Source organism: Saccostrea echinata, unplaced genomic scaffold (assembly GCF_033153115.1).
Source record: "Saccostrea echinata isolate AGI-Se365-2 ecotype Australia unplaced genomic scaffold, CSIRO_AGI_Sech_v1 ptg000009l, whole genome shotgun sequence".
NCBI classification, from domain to species: Eukaryota; Metazoa; Mollusca; class Bivalvia; order Ostreida; family Ostreidae; genus Saccostrea; species Saccostrea echinata.
Genome location: NW_026889758.1, coordinates 21029040 through 21053243, shown reverse-complemented (window position 1 = coordinate 21053243; position 24204 = coordinate 21029040). Strand labels below are relative to the sequence as shown.

The following is a 24204-nucleotide window of genomic DNA, read 5'->3' as shown; positions in this document are numbered from 1 at the left end:
CTTGGTGTGTAAATCAAGTCAGACAGGTGTTTTTTCAAATATTTAAATATGAAGTATAAATATTATGTTTTACCGGACTAACAGAGGTTGAATGTTTCTTTCTTTGTTGTTGATACTGAAAGCTTTCAGCTCTAGGGGGAAAAAGTCTCATTATTCGCATTGTAAGATATATCACACAGTTTATATGAATATTACCATCAAACGCTAGCGTCTCAAGTCCTGAAAACCATCTTCTCATGATAGCTTTCATAACTATTTTCGCCTCGCCGATCAGGCTGTGTCATAGCAAAGTATTACTTATGTATTACTTATGTCAGATATGTCCAGACTAATCCACATCATTCAGGTGCTGTAACTTATGATTGCGGGTGTGTTCCTTCGTTATTGAGTTATAAGCGGTCAGTTTAGAGATACCTGATGTATAATTAATGCCATTATTGCTCTCCTTGTCTTGGTTAAGAGTATTCTTTCTACTTGTCTGCTCTTTAGACTTACAAAACTTCCAGATATTTTCTCCCTCTAGAAGAATTTGTTTAAAGTTGTCATTTGCCGCAGAAATACAAGATGTAAATTAGTTCTAATGGGGTTTTTAATTTTCGTTTTTCTTTTTGAATTGTTTTTGTTTTGTGTATAATATAAATAACACATTTGTTTTATCTGTGCCTAACTGTGTGAGAGACGTCAGTTATGTTCTATTCAAAATCAAAGTATCTTTATTAGATTATAATTTACTGTGCTTTCGTGTGAAGAACTTGGGATAATTCGTGAATGCCCCGTCATTTTCTCATCACCCTGTGTTTTATGATACAACTTGGCATGGTTTCATTCAATCTCATGTCTGCACGTCCTTATTTCTAAGATTTCATTTCCAGGAACTTATTTATAAATGTTTATGTAATTGTAACAAGCTTTAAATTCATCTTGTATGCCGCGTCGAAAAAAAGCACCTTGGAGTGGGTCTAAATCTTCGCTAATACGTTCCTCTAAATTGAGTGTTGGCAGTGTCTGGAGATGATACTATCACTTATTGCGGGGATAATAATTCTTGATTTAAACCCATCATCGTGTTTGATCTTGTTTTTATTTTATTGCTATATCTTGATTGTGATAAAGTTTTCCTTAACAGGTCGGCAACATTACAGGTACCCTCTACTGAATGGTGGTGGTTCTGTTTATGACAACAGATGCACCAACGTAGGTTCAACTATTGGCATTTCTGTCGGTTACAATGATCTAAATTTGCTATTTTATAAATACTTTTAGCTATTTTTCTAACTGTCTATTTTTAACATGTCAATTTTCCTCACACTTTAACGGCACTTGGTACCAGTTCAGCAATTGTGAAATAAGTGCTTTATTACAGTAAAGTCGTGTTAACTAACCCAGTGCTGTGCACATTTTTCATTTGTGAAAAAATGTCGTTACCAATTTAAACACTGGTCATACAAGATTCGTCCCTTCATACAAGATTCGTCCATAGGGACCGGGATTAGTTAAGAAATTAAAGAGAAAGAATAAACTTTGTGATATTAAGTGGCCTTCTTAAAGTTGATTATGACGTTGAGGTCTGCAAAGGTGAAAGGTTGACCCCGTGGTCGATAATTAATAAATGGTCCCATTTCTTCAGTGACGACGCTCTAAATCTTAGATAATCTCTGTTTACAAGTCGATCGCCCTTGAGTAGGTTAAGAAAAATGGATTTACAGTAATTAGTTGACATATGTCAGTCCGGCTCTGTAGTTAGTTTCTAAAAAGGTCCGATTCCATCTCTTTTGTGGTTATACTGTCCCTCCGGTGAAGTTATTAACTCTACAATTAACCATTCAGACTAATAAATAATTAAATTCCGAACCCGATTAGAGAGTTGTATACGAAAATCGATGATTTTTCTGAGTTCCTAAAACCAAAAAAATTGTATATGTCTAAAAGATATGAGCGAAGGGATAGGTTGACAAACTTAAAGAGAAATGAAAATATTATTTTACTCAAAAAATACTTTAATCCGTTGACATATGTTGAAACTGGGCCCATGTCAATATTTTATTTGTTTGTATCGCAATCAATAGAGAGGAATCTTCTTTTTCTTGCTCTTTATTTCTTGTTTTCTCTGTTTAATTGTTAATTTCTATTTTTTCGATAAAGACCACAAAATTGAACTCGCGAAAAAGAAAATCACCGGTACCGTTTATTTTATATTTAGAAACACTTGCACATTTATTGTCATAAGTTTACGTTTGATCATCAGGCCTGACCTGCCACCGACTTATGCATCTCGGTAATGCTCTTCCGGGGACTAAAGTCGGGAGGTGGTCGTCTCGCGAGTTAAGAGCCGAGTAACTACCAATCGGATGGCGCGCGCAGTCTGAGTTGCGTGTGTTGTGACAGGGGAGAATTCCTGGAGCAGTAATCAGGGCACGTGGCTTTGATGAAGAGGGTTAAACTGCATCTCATGGTGCATGGGAAACTTATTCAAAAATTGTCGTTTATCTGGTGAAAAAAATATATTCCCAGCTTCTGCTTGTAGTACATGGAGGTGAATTATTATGAATTGACGGATTATTTTGATTCATTTTGGATTAATTACTAAGAAATGAAGATTTTGAACTGGGACACTTGTTTCAGTGTCGTGGTTTTTATATTGTGGACAATTTTCAGTAGAGGTACGTATGTAATTTAGACTTCAGTGTCATATGTCTTGTAAAATTTTGTTGAAAAAAAATGCGATCAAAATAGAGGATATAGTTAAAGTTATTCTCTTCTGGAATAAATATCAAAAAGTATGAAATTCTTTAATTGCTTGAGTTTCTGCCTTCACAACATTTATGATGAAATAGGAGTGGAAACATTTAACTTCGATGACAGCGGACTTAAGTTGCGTCGTGTTTTAATTGTTAAATCTAGAGACTGACGGAAACAGGGTGTAAAAGTTGGTACACTCGGAGTCATGTTACTTTAGATTCTCGCCGAAAATTCTCACCTTAGACTTTAATTGAATTAACAGTAAATGTAAAGATTTCTCAAAACTTTTCATCTATTCAGCGATCTGAAAATTAAATATATTTAGTTCTTTGTGTATTGTTGTTCGAAAAAAATCCTTTATTTTGTGTTTGTGATTGTAATCGGCTTAGCAGGGGTTGAGAATAGCGCTGTAGATTTACGTGTCATCAAAACGGATTCCAAGTTCATATCATTAAGTATGCAACAGCGTGTACGATTTCTTAGGCGCACGTTATACAAGCCATCCTACACTTTTGATTCAGAATTTTCAAGTACCCCATATAAACCAACAGGTTGAATCAACAAGAGCCTAACCATTCATTTTTTCACACTTAACTATTTGAAGAACTTTGGTCTGGCCGATTCATGGGATTTACACGCCTCTATTTTTGATAGTTTTATTGTGTATTACTCACTTTAATCCCACCACATCAAAATTGATGTCATTTTCTTTGGATGAATCGTAAGACCATTACTGTTTTAGTGGTGGATTTTAAAAAATCATCATTTTATTCTGATATTAAAATCACTGGAATGCATGAGTTTGTATGAAAAAAAAAAATAAGTTCCGGAGGTGGAGATAATAGTTTTTCTTTTCGTTTTGAAGATTGGTAAAATTTACAAAGCCTTGGGGAGTTCTTAACATTTTTATTGACTTTAAATTTATTTGTTTATCTTTGTTGATGAAAAAACCTTTAAGCACACTAGAAGTGCACTGGCCCACTGCATGAAACTCCTTATGTTTGTTTGATTATAAAGCATTTCAGTTGAATAAAACGCCAAGAGTATGCATGATATATATGTGAAGTAATACATGTATACGATTTGCCCTAACAACTGATAAATCTATGTATAATATCTTTCCCCTGTCCATTTTTAAGCATTTACTCATTAACTGTTGTAGTAAATACCAGAAATATATAAAATATTGAATTGACTTTTTAAATGTTATTGCATGCGTTCGCTCCTTTTTTTAAAGAAAATGTTCGTATGAGATTTAAATGCTTAGTTAACACGAATTATTCAAGTTAACGTGATGAAATTCTTAGAGGACTTTCGGTCATTTTTGCGATTCTGTTAACTTCGGTGTAAGTGTACACCTTGCAATAGAATTCTTGAAAATTAACTTTGGACATTACTTTTATCGAGTATTATAAAGACTTCAGAAGTCTATCCCACGGTACCAACGTCGCCGCATTTTGCAATATATGTCAAAATACATTAATACCGTGGCTTTTATACTAGGTTTGATCGATGTGTATCCCCCTCCCACCACCACCACCCAAACATTTTGATCTGAATAGTACCCTCAAGTTCAACAAGTATATTGACACGGCCTACGAGGAATTAACTTGACAGAAATGGTTGCCTCTTCGGAAAAGGACCCATCATTATTTGCGATTTTCCGTTGCTTGTCGTCAATAAAGTAATAATGCAGTACACGTCGTGAATCTGGTCACCACACTCAGATTATCTTCAGATATAATGACCACTCCCTCTTACGCTAAATGTGTATAATCTTACTAAAAATGGTTTAGTCTGTATTAATACTTTTTTCAAGACAATTCAAAATTTATTTGGGACAGACTATAAGAAATAATTTGTGAAGATGTATATTTTTACCTATACATCATTAGCCTATGCTTATTATATTTCTAATAAAATGAATTGATCTTTGCGTGATTAAAAATAATAGATCTCTGTTTATTATTAATATCATATTATAAAAAAGGCGATAGACACGAAAATAAGAATGTAACTACATCTTGATTGAGTAAACTGAAAAACTGAGCCGAGTTGGGGTAGTTTTTCCTGATTAGTGAGGCCTGTTTTGTCAGGAGATCGATACAGCAAATGACATAGGGAGCCACCATCACGGCGGCGTCTCACAGATAACCAGCTGCCGAAGTAAAAAGACTGTCCTATTTCATCTGATTTTATCCAATTACCCAATTGCTTTTCCCCCATTTTTCTGAACCTTTATCGATAGTGCTGTCTAATTTGACTAGATTTGTAATATCGGATCATAAATTCACTCCATTGAAGTATAGACTATATTTAAAAAGGTTTTGGCGACGGAGAAACTTTTGCCTCGTTTTCGCCCGGGGAAGACACCGATTTATTAGGCAGACGTCCCGCAGGATTGGACAAAAACTACAATAATATTATGGCATGACTTTCAAATATTAATACGAACTTGTATGCTTGAACGTTAAGTGTAATTATAAGTAAATGACTGACTGATAAAATATTGACTCCCTCACACCCATCTTTCTTTGGGAAAACGATGCTGGTAGCGTACCAGGTACTTTGGCATTAGTAGGTTTAATTTGTTAACAATAATATTTTGCTCTTACTGGGCAATTCTCTTTCAGCTCTGCATAATGGAAATCCATAATCTACTTTTTCTGTCCGCCTTTTTCATTATTTTCATAACGCATGAGAGATTTGAATTTTATGGAATTGTTTTTTATTACTTTTTATGTTATGAGAATATATGTAGATAATTAGATTATCGGAGATTTCCGATCGATACCATCAAACTACAAAACTATATATAAGAACCATATTAGACCTCGGTATATGGAGTCTAACTGGACTAGTAGAATTAGACATGCCTTGATGTCTCTGATAGCAAACGACAACGATGTGGAAAAGGTTAAAATGCATAACTATAGGAACAATGCACAAAGATTTCAATACCTACGAAAGTCAATTCAGAAATTATTTCAAAATTTGCGGCTCCATAAAATCTAAACAATATTTAGATCTATAGCGAAAGTTTGGGTGATGGGAAGCAATCGGCATGTATTATGCTCGGTTTTACGTTTTCATAGGACAACCAGGCTTCCCTTCTGTATCATAGCGTAAGAGTTTTTTATGTAAACAAAAAGGACGGTTCTAACAGCTTCGTACAATATTTTATTCCGGTGGTCTTTCAATGTATATCAAATTTGATACATTTCTTGGGCGTAATATTCTCTGCGAAATACAAATAATTACATAAGATTTCAGTAAGGATAAAGAAGGTCGGATTCTGGATATGTTATCGTTTTTGACGAGTCCTGAGATGTAAAGTACTGGAACAAATTCACGTACTTTTGTGTCAGTGAAATATGGGGTCAGTCACGGAATATCGCATGTCGCAAGCAACGTGGGAAGTTTTGAGAACCTGTAAGAAATGCTTAGCGAACAATATCACCAACATTTAATAACATGGAACATAACAATATTGCTAGTACATTTTTATCTGCAGAACTTGGAGACAGAAACAAACTACTTCATATAACATAGACACATATATAGGGACTGTCGGACTTGTTGACAAGTAAAATCTGTAATGAATCTCCTTTGGGTGGCCGAGTGATTAGCGACTGGTACATACACTGCTTGTCCTAGGTTAAATCTGTTATGTTTTGACTTGTTAATAATGACATGTGCCCAAATTGTTAATATAAGATATACCTTCACTGAAGGCTTCAGAGAATCTTCTGTGGTATTGCTTGAAACCTTCCCTTCGGTGATCGAAATCAAGATTACAGGCAAACACGAGTAAAGCGGAAGTTAAAATACCTCGATAAACATTGATGTTGCGGCAAGTTAAAAAGAAATAATGCATACAATTAAGTATAAAACTTTTATTAGAAGGTGTTCTTTCAGATTATTGAGTTTTCGTTATTATCGAAGAGGTATTACAATATTCATTAGAATATATAAAATCAGTTAAATTGAGTAGAACTAGCCATTCTCTTGAGGAAGAATTATTGATAAAGTTAGTAATTAAGCCAATAATTAACACTTGGAGACTGCCTGATATTGTCATTTTATGATAGTTCTGACATAATAGAAGTATCACCGATGTCCTGCTAAAATGCTGTGACGCAATGAGTGCTGATAACTATTTGCTACAGAAAATAGTCCTTCACTGTATTTAAGAAAAATATGGAAGGTAAAATTTTTTGAAATAAAACCTGGTGTATTCAAAATGAAAATTGTTTCCCTAATGAAGTTTGAACAGATCTTTAATTATTTAGTTTAAATCTTCAAGAAAAACAGTTTTATAACAAGTTGCATTCAGTGTGCTGCAAAAAATAAATTGTGTTTTAAATAAGAATATCAAATGCAGACGATAGGTGTACATTGTACATGTATGTGCTGATAGGAACTCCTTATTTTAACTAAGAAACGGTTTACAGAATTTTTACGTATGTGTTCAGAATTGAAACAAATTGAAGGTAAATTTTCTTTGAATTATCTCTGTAATCTCTCTACCGGTTCTCTTTTTTTCTCTGCTGCATTTTAAGCAATTTGTACCCAGAACGTGAATATCGGCCCTGCTTCCCAGGCAGCGTGCTAAAGAATATCGTAGAAAATCAAAGCTTATGAAAAATCATTTGCTTGATATTGTATTGTAACATAGCCAGGTTTGTGATAAGAAAATCATTTTCCAAATAAATTACAGACAATTCATTAATGTCTCATGAGTTTAGAAGAATATTTTTCTTCCTATTTTTTTTTAAGGTTGTCTGTATGAAATGGCAAGGAATGTTATCATAGCAGTTTATTTTGTGAAATAGTATGTCATTGAGGGAGGGAGGAAGATGCTTTTTATATGACCAGTAATTTAGTTTTATGGGACCAATACAAAAGTAAATTTTAGATCAAGTCTACCGATAGTGTGTACAATTGTCGTCTGGTTAAAGTGGGGTAAGTGCATTCTTTTTGGGTAACTTCTGTCCACAATTTCGCTGATTGGCCGATGTCAAAGATGGATCTTAGAACGTGAAAACATTTGCTTTTGTTGGCATATGTTGGGAATTGATTTAGAGGTCACACTCGGATGAAAGAAAAATGACTATTTCTTCGAACACTTGACAGCAAAACCGAAATTTCTTTATGACATTCAAGTTTGTTTCACGATATATATATATATATATATATATATATATATATATATATATATATATATATATATATATATATATATATATATATATATATATATATATATATATATATATATATATCTTTTAAGACAATGCAATATTTATTAACTATCATCAAAAAGAAGAGGAAACGCACATGCGGTATTGTAATTAATTTTCAATTTTGGACGGAATTGGGTTCCGTTCCCAATTTAAGGTGCAAGATCTCTCCTCATCACAGACCCCTTCTAAGACTTCAGTAGGGAACATCAGTTAATGAAATGAAATCTCCATCTTTTTTGCGGGGGTGGGGGTTGCAAAAATTTTGGTTTTTGACTTTTCAATCGTCAACTTCCCTTACTCATGTAGCAATATACCCTTATTACCTGCATGTGGGGTTTATGTCTCTCAGTTGATTCGATACGCAAGAGCATGCTCTACGTATGAACAATTTCTAAAACAAGGCAAACTATTGACAAACAAGTTGATGAAACAAGGATATCAAGCACATACAACTTATCATTAATGCTGACTGATGTTTTTCATACTAATTTTTAGGCCATTACTTATACACTGAACTGTCTACGGATTTTTCCGGTTTTTAGCTCTACTGGTCAGTGACCAGAAGAGCTTATGCGATAGTAAGGTGTCCGTCGTCCGTCCGTCCGTCCGTCTGTCTGTCTGTCTGTCTGTCTGTCTGTAAACAATTTTTCAAAATGCTACTCCTCCTACAGTTTTGGTCTGATTTCGATATAACTTGGCACACAAGTAGACTACACTAAGATGCATAATTTAGTGCATCGGTTTTTGATTTCGATGAACGGTGTTGCCATGGTTACTAAAATTAGAAATTTCTGTGAAATTCCTTTAAAACGCTACTCCTCCTACAGTTTTGGTCTGATTTCAGTATAACTTGGCACACAAGTAGACTACCGTAAGATTCATAATTTACTGCATCGGTTTTTGATTTTGATGAACGATGTTGCCATGGTTACTAAAAATAGTAATTTCTGTGAAATTCCTATAAAACGCTACTCCTCCTACAGTTTTGGTCTGATTTCAGTATAACTTGGCACACAAGTAGACTACACTAAGATACATAATTTAGTGCATCGGTTTTTGATTTCAATGAACGGTGTTGCCATGGTTACTAAAAATAGAAATTTCTGTGAAATTCCTTTAAAACGCTACTCCTCCTACAGTTTTGGTCTGATTTCAATATAACTTGGCACACAAGTAGACTACACTAAGATACATAATTTTGATTTCGATGAACGGTGTTGCCATGGTTACTAAAAATAGAAATTTCTGTGAAATTCCTTTAAAACACTACTCCTACTACAGTTTTGGTCTGATTTCAATATAACTTGGCACACAAGTAGACTACCCTAAGATTCATAATTTAGTGCATCGGTTTTTGATTTCGATGAACGGTGTTGCCATGGTTACTAAAAATAGTAATTTCTGTGAAATTCCTTTAAAACGTTACTCCTGCTACAGTTTTGGTCTGATTACAGTCTAATTTGGCACACAATTAGAATACACTAAGATACATAATATGTATTTCGGTTTTTGATTTCAGTGAATGGTGTTGTCATGGTTACTAAAAATAGAAATTTCTGTGAAATACTTTCAAAATGCTACTCCTCCTACAGTTTTCGTTTTATTTTAATTTAATTTGGCACAGAAGTAGACTACATTAAGATACATAATTCTATTTATTGTTTCTTGTTGCAAAGTTTCAAATCCAAGTGCTACTTTTCCTTTGTTATACGTACAGACCAGTAGAGCTACAGTCTCATCAGACACTTCTGGTTTTTTCCGATCATGACAATGAGCACACGGCGGGTGTGACCGGTCGGCAGGGGACTCCTCCATGGCACCTGATCCCACCTCTAAATTTTGAAATCCGTGTTTGCTCTGCTCCAAATTTGTATCGTTTCATTGGACTTTCGAGATTGAATACTGTTCGTTATCTACATATTTTATTTATAGGAAACTTCGTGATGAATATGTGTTTTACAAGAATAAATCCTGTACAAACTGTTTTACAAATTTCTAAATCATATATGTATTTTCCTTGTATCCCATGTCCTTAAAAAAGTGAACTATATATATACTTCTGTATATATATATATATATATATATATATATATATATATATATATATATATATATATATATATATATATATATATATATATATATATATATATATATATATATATATATTACATATTTCATTTAGATTTGCGTGTTATGTTATAGAAATATATCTTTTTTTTTTATGTCGTTAATTGTTTAATGCTTTTGCAAATATCAATAATCGACTTGATTTTGATTTATACTAGTCAACAGACAGGTAGCTTAATACTACAAAAACAGATGTACATAAAATTGTCACAGCATATGAATGTTTACGTCAGTCTTTAGGCACGCTTCAATCTCAAAGTAATAGAAAAAGGAAAATACTTATACTTGATCTTTAGTTTTATTGCAAGGAATTTTGATGTGCAATCAATAATCTAATCCCTCATTATACAAACTATAGTATATTTCCACTCAAGATCACAAAGAATGATTTGCGTTTTCATTTTACTCGTAAATTATAATTCAATAGTTTTTTTTTTTTTTTTGTAAGAATTTCACACTCGGAACACCGAGTTCCAGTGTAGAAGGACAAGTGTCTTAGTTATATAGGGACCGTAACCAACATTTTGGCAGATTTTGTATTTTAAAGAAATGCCCCTCTCTTTCTAAAGCACGAGGATAGCCGCCACATGAAACGAATAACGGTGTTGTATTGGGTTTTATTAAAGAGATCATTGCTTTTCATTAGACAAACAAGGAAACTATTCGTTATACCATTGGAAATTATTAAAGTTGCATTATTAGAATCTTTTGCAACGCAATGGCATATAAGAATCATATTCTTTATTCACTGTACATATGCCAAAATTAACAAATGCATATTTATTTGAATTACATTTCCCACACGTGGTGAAGCCGCCTCTATTATTTTAACGAGGCCTTATGTGTTTTGGCTAAACAACTGCTCCAGAGAACTTAAATTGACCGATGTGGAAACACCTTGTACTAGTCTGCAAAACAAACGGGAAATCATATTTTGCAGGAAATTTTGCACATCACATATTTATGCTAGATTGTGTTCTTTTCTAGTCCCCGGTTAATGACATGTCAGGAAAGGGTACCAGTATTTTGGCTGGCAGGAACTTCTGAAGATATAGATACTCTCAGATAGGAGAAAAAAGTAACAGAGCTTGTTAAAATTAATAATGCGTAATGCTTGTTACGGGCTAGATTCTTCCTGATGGTTCCGATGTATGCCACACACAATCACGCGCACTATCTCACAACTGGATACTAAAGAGTGTCAAGGCTCAATTCGACCAGATCGAAGAACCAATGTGTGTTTTAAAGGAATTGCACTCTAAATTGTCCAACTTTTTAAAACATTTGTTTCAATATATCCACTGCAAGGTCCTGAAGATATTTCATTGTCTTTACTTACTGTTTGAAATGTTGAAAAAATATTAATAATTTATATATACCTTGACTAAAAGTAACAAAAACATAATTATATACTATAGTGTCGTTTACTGATTTTTATTTGAAAATTAAAATAAACACACGTGTAGTTATTTAAATATTCAAATAAAATTCAGTAAACGACACTAGTACATGTATAAAGTTTTAAACATTCATCTTCGTAATTCTTAATTTATTTATATCATTTATAAATGACCTGCTGACCAAGATTAACGGTACCAATTTGTTTCATGAAATATATGGAGATTATGAACAGTATTCAAGCTGAAAAGTCCAATTAAACAATACAAATTTGACAGGAACAGAGAAAACACGGACCTCCAAAACATCAGAGGTGGGATCAGGTGCCGTGAAGGAGTGAGCATCCGCTGCCGACCGGTCACACCCGTCCTTGTCATGATTGAGAAATAACGGAAAAATCCGTAAACAATTCAATGTGTAAATAATGGCCTAACAATTAGTATGAAAAAAAGTCAGTCAGCATTTGATTATGTAGACAAATTTCTAAGTCCTAACATATCATGTAAATCAACCATTGCGTGACTAGTGTCCCAAAATCGGTTGCTTTTCCAGAGAGAGAAAAATGCGTTTGCCAATTTAATTGCAATGTAATGCACGGGTTATATGCCTTTTTAGTGTTTCTTGTGATAAAATGTTATGTTTTGCACAATGGTCGTAAATTTTGTCATTTGCCATTTAATGTGAATTTTTTGCGTTTTGTATGCATATACATTCTGTATATCATTTGTGAATGAAACTTTAAACAGACGCGGAGAGTTATTAATGCTTTATCAAACCGACCCACAAAGGTTAAACAGTTTATCAGGAAACTCGTTATGATACATTTATCTAAATTAATTTGCTGTTTTACAGATATTTATTTTCGTCCGAGTCTGACAAAAGCTTGGCGTCGTTTAGGATAAGTAATTGTTACATGCACGTTGCGACGTTCAGCTCCGTTTCGTTAGTCGTACAATAATAGCTCTGATATTTTGCCTCATTGGTGATGTCATTAATCACTGTAAAATGAACATGATTTTTAAGGAGAAATATAATGACCTAAGACAAAGTAATGCGAAAGAAGTTGCCAATTGCACCAAAGATCATAAAAGACAATTTGTTTTAAATGTTTTCTTTATTGATTTACGCACATGAAAACAATCGACAAGTCTTAACGTACTGGTCCTTGACAATCGGTTTAACGGTGAATGTTTTCTTTTGAAATTGTTATGTTTATATTTAAAGTATAGAAACCATCTGTGAAGCATTTTTTGCCTAACTCATTCATCTAAAACTAACGGGAACTATTGATGCTATCACCACAAAGAAACAAAAGCCAAATATATCCCCCCGGTATTATATGGCACCACTTTCAAAAACTGCAACCGATGCCATCAATCAGCGAGGATCATTAATTACATAATCATACTATATAAATTGTCTTCTTATCTTACAGTGTTTTTAAAAAAGGAGTATCATTAAATTTTCTGTTTGAAATAACACAGTCTTATAATTGGATAAATACTTCCAGAATGCAAAACAGATGATTGATTATATAAATAATTTGCCATGATTCCCCCCTTGTCGAAGACTAAATGTTTTTCGATCGTTTTCACCTTATTGTAAGGAACATTAAAGACGGGTTTCCGAGGAAATGGGAAAAATGATATTGAATTGGTTCTGTAGCCGATAGACGCCGACTTTAGACTCAAAGCAGCGTGAGGGAAATATTGAATTTATGTTTGCATTTTGTTACAGTATGCACCTGAGGCCATTATTGTTTATTTAAAATCAAATAGCTTCGTTACATCTCAGTCATATATAATCTTAAAATAATTTTATTCTATTGAGAGAGAGAGAGAGAGAGAGAGAAATAGCGGCATCACTATACTGATAGACTGATTATGATGAATTGCAATAGTAGCAGTTTATTTATTATAGTGACATGTGTTTTAAAAAGTGAACAACCTATTGAATAAAAAAGAGCGTGCAGAATGCCTATAGCTTTAGATATATAAATACCGTATTCAATTTGTGAATTTAGTATTTAGAGTAAAGTTCTTAATACTGAAATTTATAAAATTATGACAACTTTTCTGCGGAAAATTTTCTAGGCAAAAATTATGCGATTATTAAAAAAATAACTTTGTATTTTTGGGGTTCGAATCCTTGACTATATGGACTTAAAGTATACAATATATCCTATAACCTCTCGTCAACATCTTTTTTTTTCTTTTCCTTTTTTCAATAACCGTGGTCTTCTAGTGTTTTTATTTCATCTGGACACCAGCCTCTGATAATGAATATATATGATTATAATTCAATGAGCTGACCATTGGGTACTGACAAAGAAACATTAATATTTTAAAATGAGGTTTTAGTGCCCTGGTCAAAGTGCGTTTTTATTGTAAAATGAATCAATCTATAGCCAATCAACGCTGGTCAAGTGACAGACTTTGTGAATATTCATGACTTGATCACTTATGGCATCCTCGATATCACAGGAAAACCATCTGTTTCTTTCAAATGCTCCACAAATAATTCATTTCATTTTTTTGTCCTTCCGCACTTTAACGATAGAAGCTACGTCCCATAACACTTAAGGGTGTGGTAAGCCAAATTAAACTAAAACTACAAATCCATTATTGAATTCTGCCAAGGAAATCGGAATCAAAGAAATGATTCATATGTTTAAATCGCGTTCAAAAAATTTTAAAGAATACCTGAATATTGAAGCTTAAGCAGTACAGATATAATTTACGGAAACATGGGAATCGTAATCACTCTCAAGAGTTTTGCATTCCAAAAAAAATGTATATCTTGAATGACATACAATTTTTATGTAGATTTATATGTTTTACCAGTGTGTATAAAAACGATAATGTGAACCTAAAAATACAATGATATTGCACCATGACGATTTTTTGAAACAGTTATAGATAATTATATTATAACTGTTAATTACTGAGTATAGTCTCTTATTTCTTTATATTTTTTTTCCTTACAGCTTTCGGTTCCCGTCTTGGAGTCTCGGGCAGGTACCCGGTCCCCAGGTTTGCCTACTCTGAGACCAATGTGACGGTGAATGCCGGGGACACCGCCAGCCTAGTGTGTAAGGTGGAAAATCTCGGGACAAGAAAAGTAAGAATATCTCATAGTAAATTCTCATCATCATGTACTTAAAATACCCATGTCAGGTTATATCTGGTATGGGTATTTTAGATACATCATGATGAGGAATTACCTTTCAGTGAATTTATAATTTACATGTATAATTGCCTTTTTTTAAAATAATACATGCATTGAACTATTCGTGTAAATCTTTTTCTATGTAGTCATCACTTAAGTTATTTGCTTAGTAATATGTACAAGATAAGATACAGTTAGTGAGCCAAAATCTGCCGAAAGTGCAAGTATGCAAGGGTCAGAATGTGCAAAACTGATGTTTCAGTATTTATCACACAGAACTGCGTGAATATCATTCATCTGGAAACTACCACTGAGATCAAACCACCCTCAAAGGTCTGTAGGTTCCAAGAATATGGACAGTTTACAGAGAGGAATACTGACAAGAGTCATTAATGTGTCATAACATTGCGTTGGTCGGTATTGTCTTTGGCGATCTGTTGAAAGTGTGTGTCGACGAAAGTACACAATGAAGAAATAAATTTCAATTGGCGAAGTACCCCCCAGATCCCCGTGCTTTGTGCATTACGGTAATGGGGGAAATTGTGAAAATCTGTGTAGCTAGTTAACAAATTGCTACACAATTCCATTAATTACAGTGGGTTGTCTTGGGGACAAGTACATGTACTATGCCGTGATCGGTCAGAAGAAACGAAAGATTATTTCAGAGATCAAACCAGAAGGCATGATTTCAATCGGAGAAAAAGCAGGTACTGGACACCTAAGGCACGGCTAACCTCGCTGTCACCCCCGGATGTCAATGTTCAATGCAGACCAGGCGTTGTCTATTGTTTATCAATTGTTCATGATGAGTATTTAATGACGTTCCATCTATACCATTATTTCATCAACAGTTCGCATCCGATACACAGTATAATGGTTTTATAGTATTGCAGTTCACGGTTTACCGATATGCAAAGATACATAGATTGGCACGACTCTCAAAGACGGGCTTTATATTCTGGGAAACATGCATAGAACATTTTTACATACAAAAATGCAGAAAATCTAAAATTATCCATTACGGTATTTGACGCTTTCTGTAAAATTTGCTCAAGTGCTTAGAAATTAATTGCAAGATTTATCATTTAAGAAATAGTTCATTTGGCAATTTAAAAACAATCTTGTCTCTTGTGATGAAAATAGCATATCTGTTTTTTAAGACTCGCATGTTTCTTAAAAAAAATAAGCAAGAAAAGAAAAATATATTGGAAAAGACTATCTAACCAAATATTTTTTTCTGTTCACTATGCCATCCATCCATCAGTTTCAGTATCCCATCCATTTTTTTCTCCCGAGTCATCAGACAATTAAACAATTAATACCGGTATATATATATATATATATATATATATATATATATATATATATATATATATATATATATATATATATATATATATCGTAAGAAATACAAAGTCACAGGCAGTGAAACAAAGATGTGTCTTTTTAAAACAAGCATAACTACCAAATAGTGTACCAGTATCAGAATGATCGAAGAATTTTCGTCTTTTTTATGTTAACACGTGCTTATATATAAAGTAAAGACTACAAAATGGTCTCATTTTTTCCTTTTTTTCAAATAATGAAAAAATATGTTGGGTACTTTTCATCCATTACAGGTCATTTGGAGAAAGCCACCTGATGTATCGCCTTTAACGATTGGTCAATATATTTTTGTTAACGATGTAGCCATGTCTGTGGAACATGCGCGAGAATCGGAGGACTGGAAACTGATCATTTCCGATGCACATTCCAGACACAGTGGAGAGTACGAATGTCAAGTGCCCACTGCCGATAAACAGATGCGGAAACATTTCTACCTCACTGTAATAGGTATGACTAGAGTATTCATACTTGTGCCAGTTAAGTGACTTTGACAAGAGGATATGTACAAATTAATTATGAACAGTAATTAGTCAAATCGCTGCCAAATTCTGCTCCGAGTATCAAAAAAATTAATCAATCTAATGTAAAAGCATCCCCATCGTCTTGTAATCAAAACATGGATAAGTTAATAGTAAAGTATCGATACTGAGTATTTTGAAGTCCAATGAAAATACTGAGCACCTTGTGTCTACTGACTGCGCCTGTGAGATGTTTAATGTTCTTTTCTGACCCGACGTTTAACTTTTAGCTCACCTGAGCCGAAGTCCGTTGTCTGTGTTGTCGTCATTGTTGTTGTAAACTTTTCGCAAGTTCTTCTCCAGAGCAACTTGGCCAGTTTCAACCAAAGTTGGCACAGAGCATCCTTGTGTGAAGGTGATTCTAGTTGTCCAAATGAAGGGTCACACCCTCCTTCAAGGGGGGGGGGGGGCAAATTAAGAAATTAAGAATTAGTGAACATTTTATGGCATCTTTCAAAAATCTTCTTTTCGAGAAGCAATGGACCAGATAAAGATGAAACTTATATAAACGCTTCATTACACAGTGTAGATTTAAATTTGTTCAAATCATAGCCCTGAGGGTAGGGTGAAACCACAATGGGCAATCAAAGTTTTACATAAGAAAAATATTTTGAAATCTTCTCAAGAATAATAAAGCTATGATAAGTATTATTTATCCTCTGATAGTATAGATTCAAGTTTCTTTAAATCGTGTCCCCCCGGGGGTAGGATTGAGCCACAATGGGCGATCATAGCTTTTCATAGAAATAACTATATATTAGAAAAAAAATTTAAGAGTCTTCTTCAAGAACAGCAAAGCCATAGTAAGTCATATGGAAGCATCTTCAAGTAATGTGTGATCAAATTTTACATAAGAATATACAGAAAACAATCTTTATTTTTTTCTCAAGGACAGCAAAGTGAAGATTTGTCATACTTACTGGCATCCTCCTGTGGCGTAGCAAATTTGTTCAAATCATGACCCCCAGGGCTATGGTGAGGCCGCAATAGGAGATCACAGTTTTACATAGGAATATATGGGGGATATGCTGAATCACAGTTGGCTCAGGTGAGCGCTGTGGCCCATGAGTCTTTTGTTTATTCTCCTTTCCCCTTAGTAACGCTTATTTTATAGGAAAATAATGGATACTGTCACTGAGAAGTCAGATCTTGAATACTTACATGTAAATGTTGTTGCAAATGTACATTAGATGATCAATCGATGACAGTTTAAGCACTGCGGCAGTTTTCTTAAGAAAAAGAAAAACTCTATTCTTCTCCTTTATCCAAATTTTCATTTGAACATATCTGTATTATGATAAAAAAGTACATTTGGAAATTAAGGTGCAAAGTTTTGTTTTCACCAAATTACTGTCATTTTTGATATATTGTTCTTGTATTTTGTATGGCCTAATCGTTGCGATCTCTGACACCCTTCCGTATCCGCTTCCGTTACTGATCACGTGATACTCAAAAACTATATCGCAACAAAACAATAGTACATCATTGTAGAATAACAGAGCTTCTTAGAATTGTTCCTCCTTGATTATGCGATAAAGTAACTCTAAAAAGACATAGTAAGGGTAAAAGAGGAACGTTTGTTGGCCATTTAGATGTTAGGCTACTAAATACATAAATGAATTCCTTGTATTTATGTCAGGGAGTGAAAATCGTTGGTATGTTATAAAAGAGGTATCGTTCAAAATAGTTGTATGTTTCAAAACATAAACAAGAGATCATTTTTTAATTATTTTTAAATTCATTTTGAAGGATAAACGTATTCATTTGGCTGAAAGATAATGTATCACAAGATATATCTGTTGAAGAATGTGAACAACGCGTGGGGAAAAGAGACATAGAGAAGTTTATATGATTCGGTCGAAGTAATCTTTTAAAATCTGGATTCAGTATTGAACTTCAAGGTTTAAATATGTATAATTGGCATGATTGATAAGGCTATTACTCATGGTTATTTACAAGGTAAAATCAGCTGTTTTGTTGTTCTCCTCTAGCATTCATGCCAAATAATATGTACATGTCAAGCTTTACAGTCCCAATACTTTGATGCTTACGTCCTTTCACATTTTTTTTTAAGTTCGGGTACATAGTTACATCTTTGTTTTGTTTAATTTCACAATTTCAAGTGTAAAGGAATTTTGAATTTTGTAGAAAAACAACATGTTCCTCGACAAAAATCAAACTCTAAAGAAGGTAGGTAAGAGAGAGAGAGAGAGAGAGAGATGTCAGGTTGAAATCCTGGTATATTCAAACTGTTGTGCATTATTTTGTTACTTTTATTGCGTAAAGATTCTTTACAAACACGGTTTTTTATTTAAAGCTTCAAGGGCTGCATTTTTATTGTACTTTAAGTCTCCCGGAGATATTTCTTGATAAGAAGTAGTAAATTCTCTAATAATCCTTTGATTCAAATTTTTGTGGTGACTTTAATTCGATATTGAGAGTTGCTCATGTTTTATCAACATACATCATATAAGCTTTTCTTTGTCCTTATCTTTCAGTGATCCACATTTCTGACAGACAACATGTAAATACTGACGAACCATTTGAAATTTATTGTAATGTCACTGGAGTAGACTTTGTTCCTGAAAATATTGACTGGTTCAAAAATGGTGAAAAACTTCAGAGTAATGTTGAAAGGGGTGTTACTATTAAATTTTCTGTGACAATGGAAACAAAAACTATAAAGAGTACTTTTCGTGTCGAGCATGCGCGGATGAGTGATGCTGGGACTTACACATGTCGGACATCCAACAGTCTGGTGGAGTCAACATCAGTTGTTGTGTTGTATGGTCAGTATCGCCGCATGATTTTCACGCACTAATTTATATTCTGATGTAATAAAGATTATCAATCTTTCTAACAAGAAATTCCATACGAATAATTGAAGTGAAGCGTGATAATACGCCACTTCTCTTTGTTCCTGATCCGTTAGGATCGTTTTTAGTTTGTATCTCTGTTGCCGGGAAAGTAGAAACTGCACTCCAGTGCCATTAAACAGTGTCATCTTACTCCAAACATTAATTTGCAAATCGAGTTTGATTTGTATCCCAAGACATTCTAGTCCGGAACAGATTGATTTTGGGCTTTGACTGTTCGACAGAATGTGATAAATGAGACACTTGGCAGATTGGATTCCCAAATGTGACTATATCGTAATCTGGGACGGATTTTATATTTTTCCTGGATACTCAGAAATTCTTTTTTCTCCTGTATTCTTCAAATATCGTGTCAAAACTCAGAATTGGCATATGTTTGCTAGAGATAATTTGAAACATGCTTTCGGTTCGTTAGAAATAGCTGTCTCCCATTTATATGTCATTTAACACTTGATATGAATAATAATTGATTTCTCAGCTGAAAGGAATTTTAAGTTCAATTCTTTATCTGCTTTCTTTTTCAGCCACTAGCAAGAACAGCAAAAGAGGTAAGTTTAATGATGATGTGTTCTGGTCCGCCCACAGAATTTTGTTTATTACGCAAAATTTAATCAAGACCGAATTACGACCTAACGACCGTGTTCTTTTCCTATTGAAAAGTTGCAAAATTTCTAAGTTGATCCGTCTAATTAGAAAATAACTTTGTAAGACGAATTCTAGAAGTATAGTCGTTACATAAGTCCCTTAAATTAGGGGTTTACATCCACCTGAGCTCGGCCAATAAACAGACTGGAATCAATTCAGTATGACGTATAGCTTTCCTGTTTTGAAAATATTTGTCAAAGTTTAAAAGGGTCGAACCATTCAAGTGTACAAACAACGAAGACTGTTTCATTATTTTATAATACAAGACCTAAGCGAGTCGTATTACTACTTCAGACGGACTCTGTGTAAAAGGCTTTCTGCCCGCATGTTAACTTTTACTAGTTTTAGTGTTCGGGTCATAAGGACTACTAAACCATGTCAGTCGATGTATCTGTTGCAATCCAAAAGTAGGTCGTCATGGTCTCATTTTGGAATTTTATGGCTATATAGTCAAATGATGCTCTGATAATATCTTGCACACTTTAAGGCACAGGACCATCAAACGGGGTCTGTTGATGCATAGATCTGGGTCGAGGTATGTACATTGTACATACTCAATCGGGTACAGACAACAGCTTGCACGCTGTGAGGTGAAGTATCATAGGGCTAAGGCGTATTGTAATCAAAAAAAGGTCACCATGACCTCAATTTGAAAATGTTTGGCTCTACATAGTCAAATAGTGTTCGAATCTTACACACTGAGGTTTGGGACCACCAAGCATTGTCAGTTGATGCATCTTGAAGGAACGTGTGTCGCAACCGAAAGGTAGGTCACCGTGGCTTCTAATCAGTTTAATCAAATAGTAACCGGATCATATCTTGCACACTTTAGACTTAGGATCATCAAACCATGTCGGTGAATGTATCTTAGTGGAAGGTGTGTGACAACACAAAAATAGGACAACTGGCCTCATTTTGGAACTTTATGGCTGTACATAGTCAAAATTTCAAAATAGTATATAATGTATCCAGCGGTTCACTTTATTTGTTTAAAAATAACACACACAAAACCTTGTCACTATGCGGTAGAATACAGTAGGAACTACATACATTTTCAATACTCTAGGAACGCCCAAATGTACATTGTTTTGGCTCAATTTAATTAAAAACAATTGCCCTATTAAATAATTGTAAAAATATAACAATTGTATACGTTTAAAATTAATTTGTTATTTTCCCCCTCGCAATATTCATTTGCTCCACGTCACAACGGCTCTTAACAGGTTTTGAAAGGCGCTAAATTCATAATCAAGATTAACGAAATTGACAATACTAGAGAATGTAGATATAAGCATTGAATTCTTATTTTTGGATGTCGTCGGTCCTATAACAGCACCTGTCCTTGCCAACAAATTATCATACCGTGCTAAAATAAAAATTCAATACTTAAGTATGCATTGAAGTGATAAAATGATAAAGAGAAAATATTTTTAAACAAAAAACTGAGTGTTTTATAAAGTATAACTTCTTTTTTCAGTAATTATCTCGGAACGGAACTTAAAATCTGAGAATCGCGGAGAAAACCCAGCATCTAATAACCAGCAGCCGATGTCTTCGACCAATCATCTACAGTCATCGTTCCTATGTCATCTGTATTTGTCACTTGTTATTGTACTGTTTTTCATGGTGTAAAGAGCTCGTTGTTTATCGATTTTTTTGCGAATTTCTGAGATGGTCAGTGATCTCTGTCCAGATTGGTTTTTCTGGGCGTGGCTTACACAAGTGGAGCTTAGCAGCCTCCACAATTTGTGTAATTCAGTTAAGTGCATATATATACGTTTGTTCAACTCTTTTTCGTGCTGTCCATAATATTTACCTCATTTCTAGACGCTACTAAATACACTCAACAGTCTGGTCTCAGTATACAGATACATTTATCACTGAGTACTTTTCTTTTTATGTCGTAAGTAGAAAACTAAGTGTGTTCGAAAAGATGAGTGATGGCGCCGAAATATTTGCACTCGGAGGATGGTACTGACATAGGGAGACTTGAGACTTGTATTTATTATTAACAGCTGATGGAACTGACAATGACAGTGTTATGGTCTTTGGTGTCAAATCGATTACCAAGATTCATTTTACGACTTTTCACAATTTTATGTTTTAATTAACTGGTTTTGTTATCATAATATTTTATGCACGAGTCATTCAGTTTATTAGCATTCATCTCGATTGTATTATTGGTCTTTACGTGTTTGTAGAGGCATCAAATGTTATTTTAGGACTGCTTAATTATCTTCAGATCGTATTCCATCCTGCCCATTCCACCTTATCAAACTTTTTTCATGTTGTTTTCCTTTTTATTTTCACCATATTTTGACTGAATATTGAATCGATATTTAGTCTTAGGTGACATCTTATTGAAAGACTGTTATTTTGGACAGAATATGAAATAAAATATTATGTGTATTGGTAGTTTTACCAAAATGTGCTTCATTTGAAAATGACTGTAGCGATATACTTATTTTTGTTTATTTAGAATATACAGTTATACAACTGTTAACAGATAAAGTTGTACCTTATTCACATTAAATAACAAGGTCACGTGATATATCAATGAAGTAGTATATGTTCTTAATTATAAAACTTTATATTTGTCACATGAATAAATATTTTCAACAGTAGACTTCATTGCTGCATAATTAAATGGTATACAGTATACATGTATAATCTTTATCTTTTGAAATAAGTGCATTACTCCAGTGTTAATATTTTCGGACATAAAAAGATCACGGATTGTAATGTCCCCTTAAATATCTGGAGAACAGATATATAACAGGAGAAAATGTTTACCAAAATATGGAACATGTTACTAGATGCACGATGAGTCCTTGGGTGTCCGAAGATTAATGCACTGGTACATGTACTACAAGTTATGAGGAAAATGTATACTCAGTACTCGCATCCAGTTTGTTGTGGATGCGTAGAATGTGACATACATAGGTCGATAGTGCTTTTAATATATTGGTTTTTGACTTTGTAGAAGGATTGTTTTTATGAAATACATTGCAAATACTAGTATGTCGAACAAAACTGCCTTATATTGTCGGTCCCTGAATGTCTATAGTGGGAGGGGGTGTGGTCCTGATCACAAGTATCTTTGAACTTTTTAGATGATAGAACATGTTGCTTAATGACGATGTAGGGAGCTCGGGAAAGGAAATAAGAGGAAAAAAATTCTACTTATCATGTATCTTCCGACTTCGAGCAAATTGTGTTCTTTGTTTGGTTAAAAATCTTCCACTTCCATTGGAAAAAGCCATATTTATAGTCAAACTTAAATACAAACTTCCCGATTGTGTGCGTGTTCATTGCTTACTGAAGTTGATACAGAATATAAAGAAAGAATACAGTAAACATATTTCTTTAAGAAACAAAAATGCTTCAATTTCTCGCACCAGCATGAAGTAAATATTAGCAACAAATGGACCCTGAGTCAGTGTAGGATCTAAAACTCACAGAGGCATATTTGAACTTTCTCAAGAACAATTTGTGAACATTGTATATCGAGCATCTGCATACCCATCCATATGACTAAGGCGAGGGTTGTAGCCTATGGCCTCTTGTTCTGACAAAGTTGATGGGAACTAGGTAAGGCTTCGGTTGGAAGAGATTGGGAAAGGTTATGATTTCGATCTTTTTTTTCTAATGCAGTCAACATTCTTGACTTACAAATATGTTCATAACTGATAATCAGTATAAACACAAAAATCAGCTCGTATCCCTTGCGTGTTGATGAATTTGTTTACATTCAAAGTCGTTTCCAGACAGAGCCCCTGGACTTGTTAATTGACAAACGGGCAATTCTGATAGAAATTATCGGGATTTTTTTCTCATTATTTTGCGATAATGTTTTTTTCTTTCTAACATGAAAAAAGGAATATATGGAAAAAATTGACCACAACGTGTAGACACTTCTCTGAGATTTTCCCTTTTCACACTTATTCATTGACCCTTTTCTCATTATTTCTCATGCCCTCAGAGCGTTACGTAAATACGTAAAACAGGCAAACATGCAATCAAACCATTGATATAGGAATTACATATACGGCGTATGGCTCTTCACACTTGGATCGAATCCACAAGATAGTTCCATCC

At 33.9% G+C, this 24204-nt stretch overlaps 1 protein-coding gene across 1 annotated transcript; it reads left to right on the top strand.

Annotated features, from left to right (window-relative positions):
• Positions 1-2302: 2302 nt before the first annotated feature.
• On the top strand, positions 2303-22730 carry LOC133182017 (hemicentin-2-like). The gene is made up of 7 exons (XM_061316716.1): positions 2303-2660; positions 14500-14633; positions 16301-16514; positions 18734-18775; positions 19084-19374; positions 19986-20009; positions 21584-22730. The coding sequence occupies exons 1-7, from the start codon at positions 2591-2593 to the stop codon at positions 21736-21738; spliced, it is 930 nt and encodes a 309-aa protein (XP_061172700.1). The 5' UTR covers positions 2303-2590; the 3' UTR covers positions 21739-22730.
• The last annotated feature ends 1474 nt before the right edge of the window (positions 22731-24204 follow it).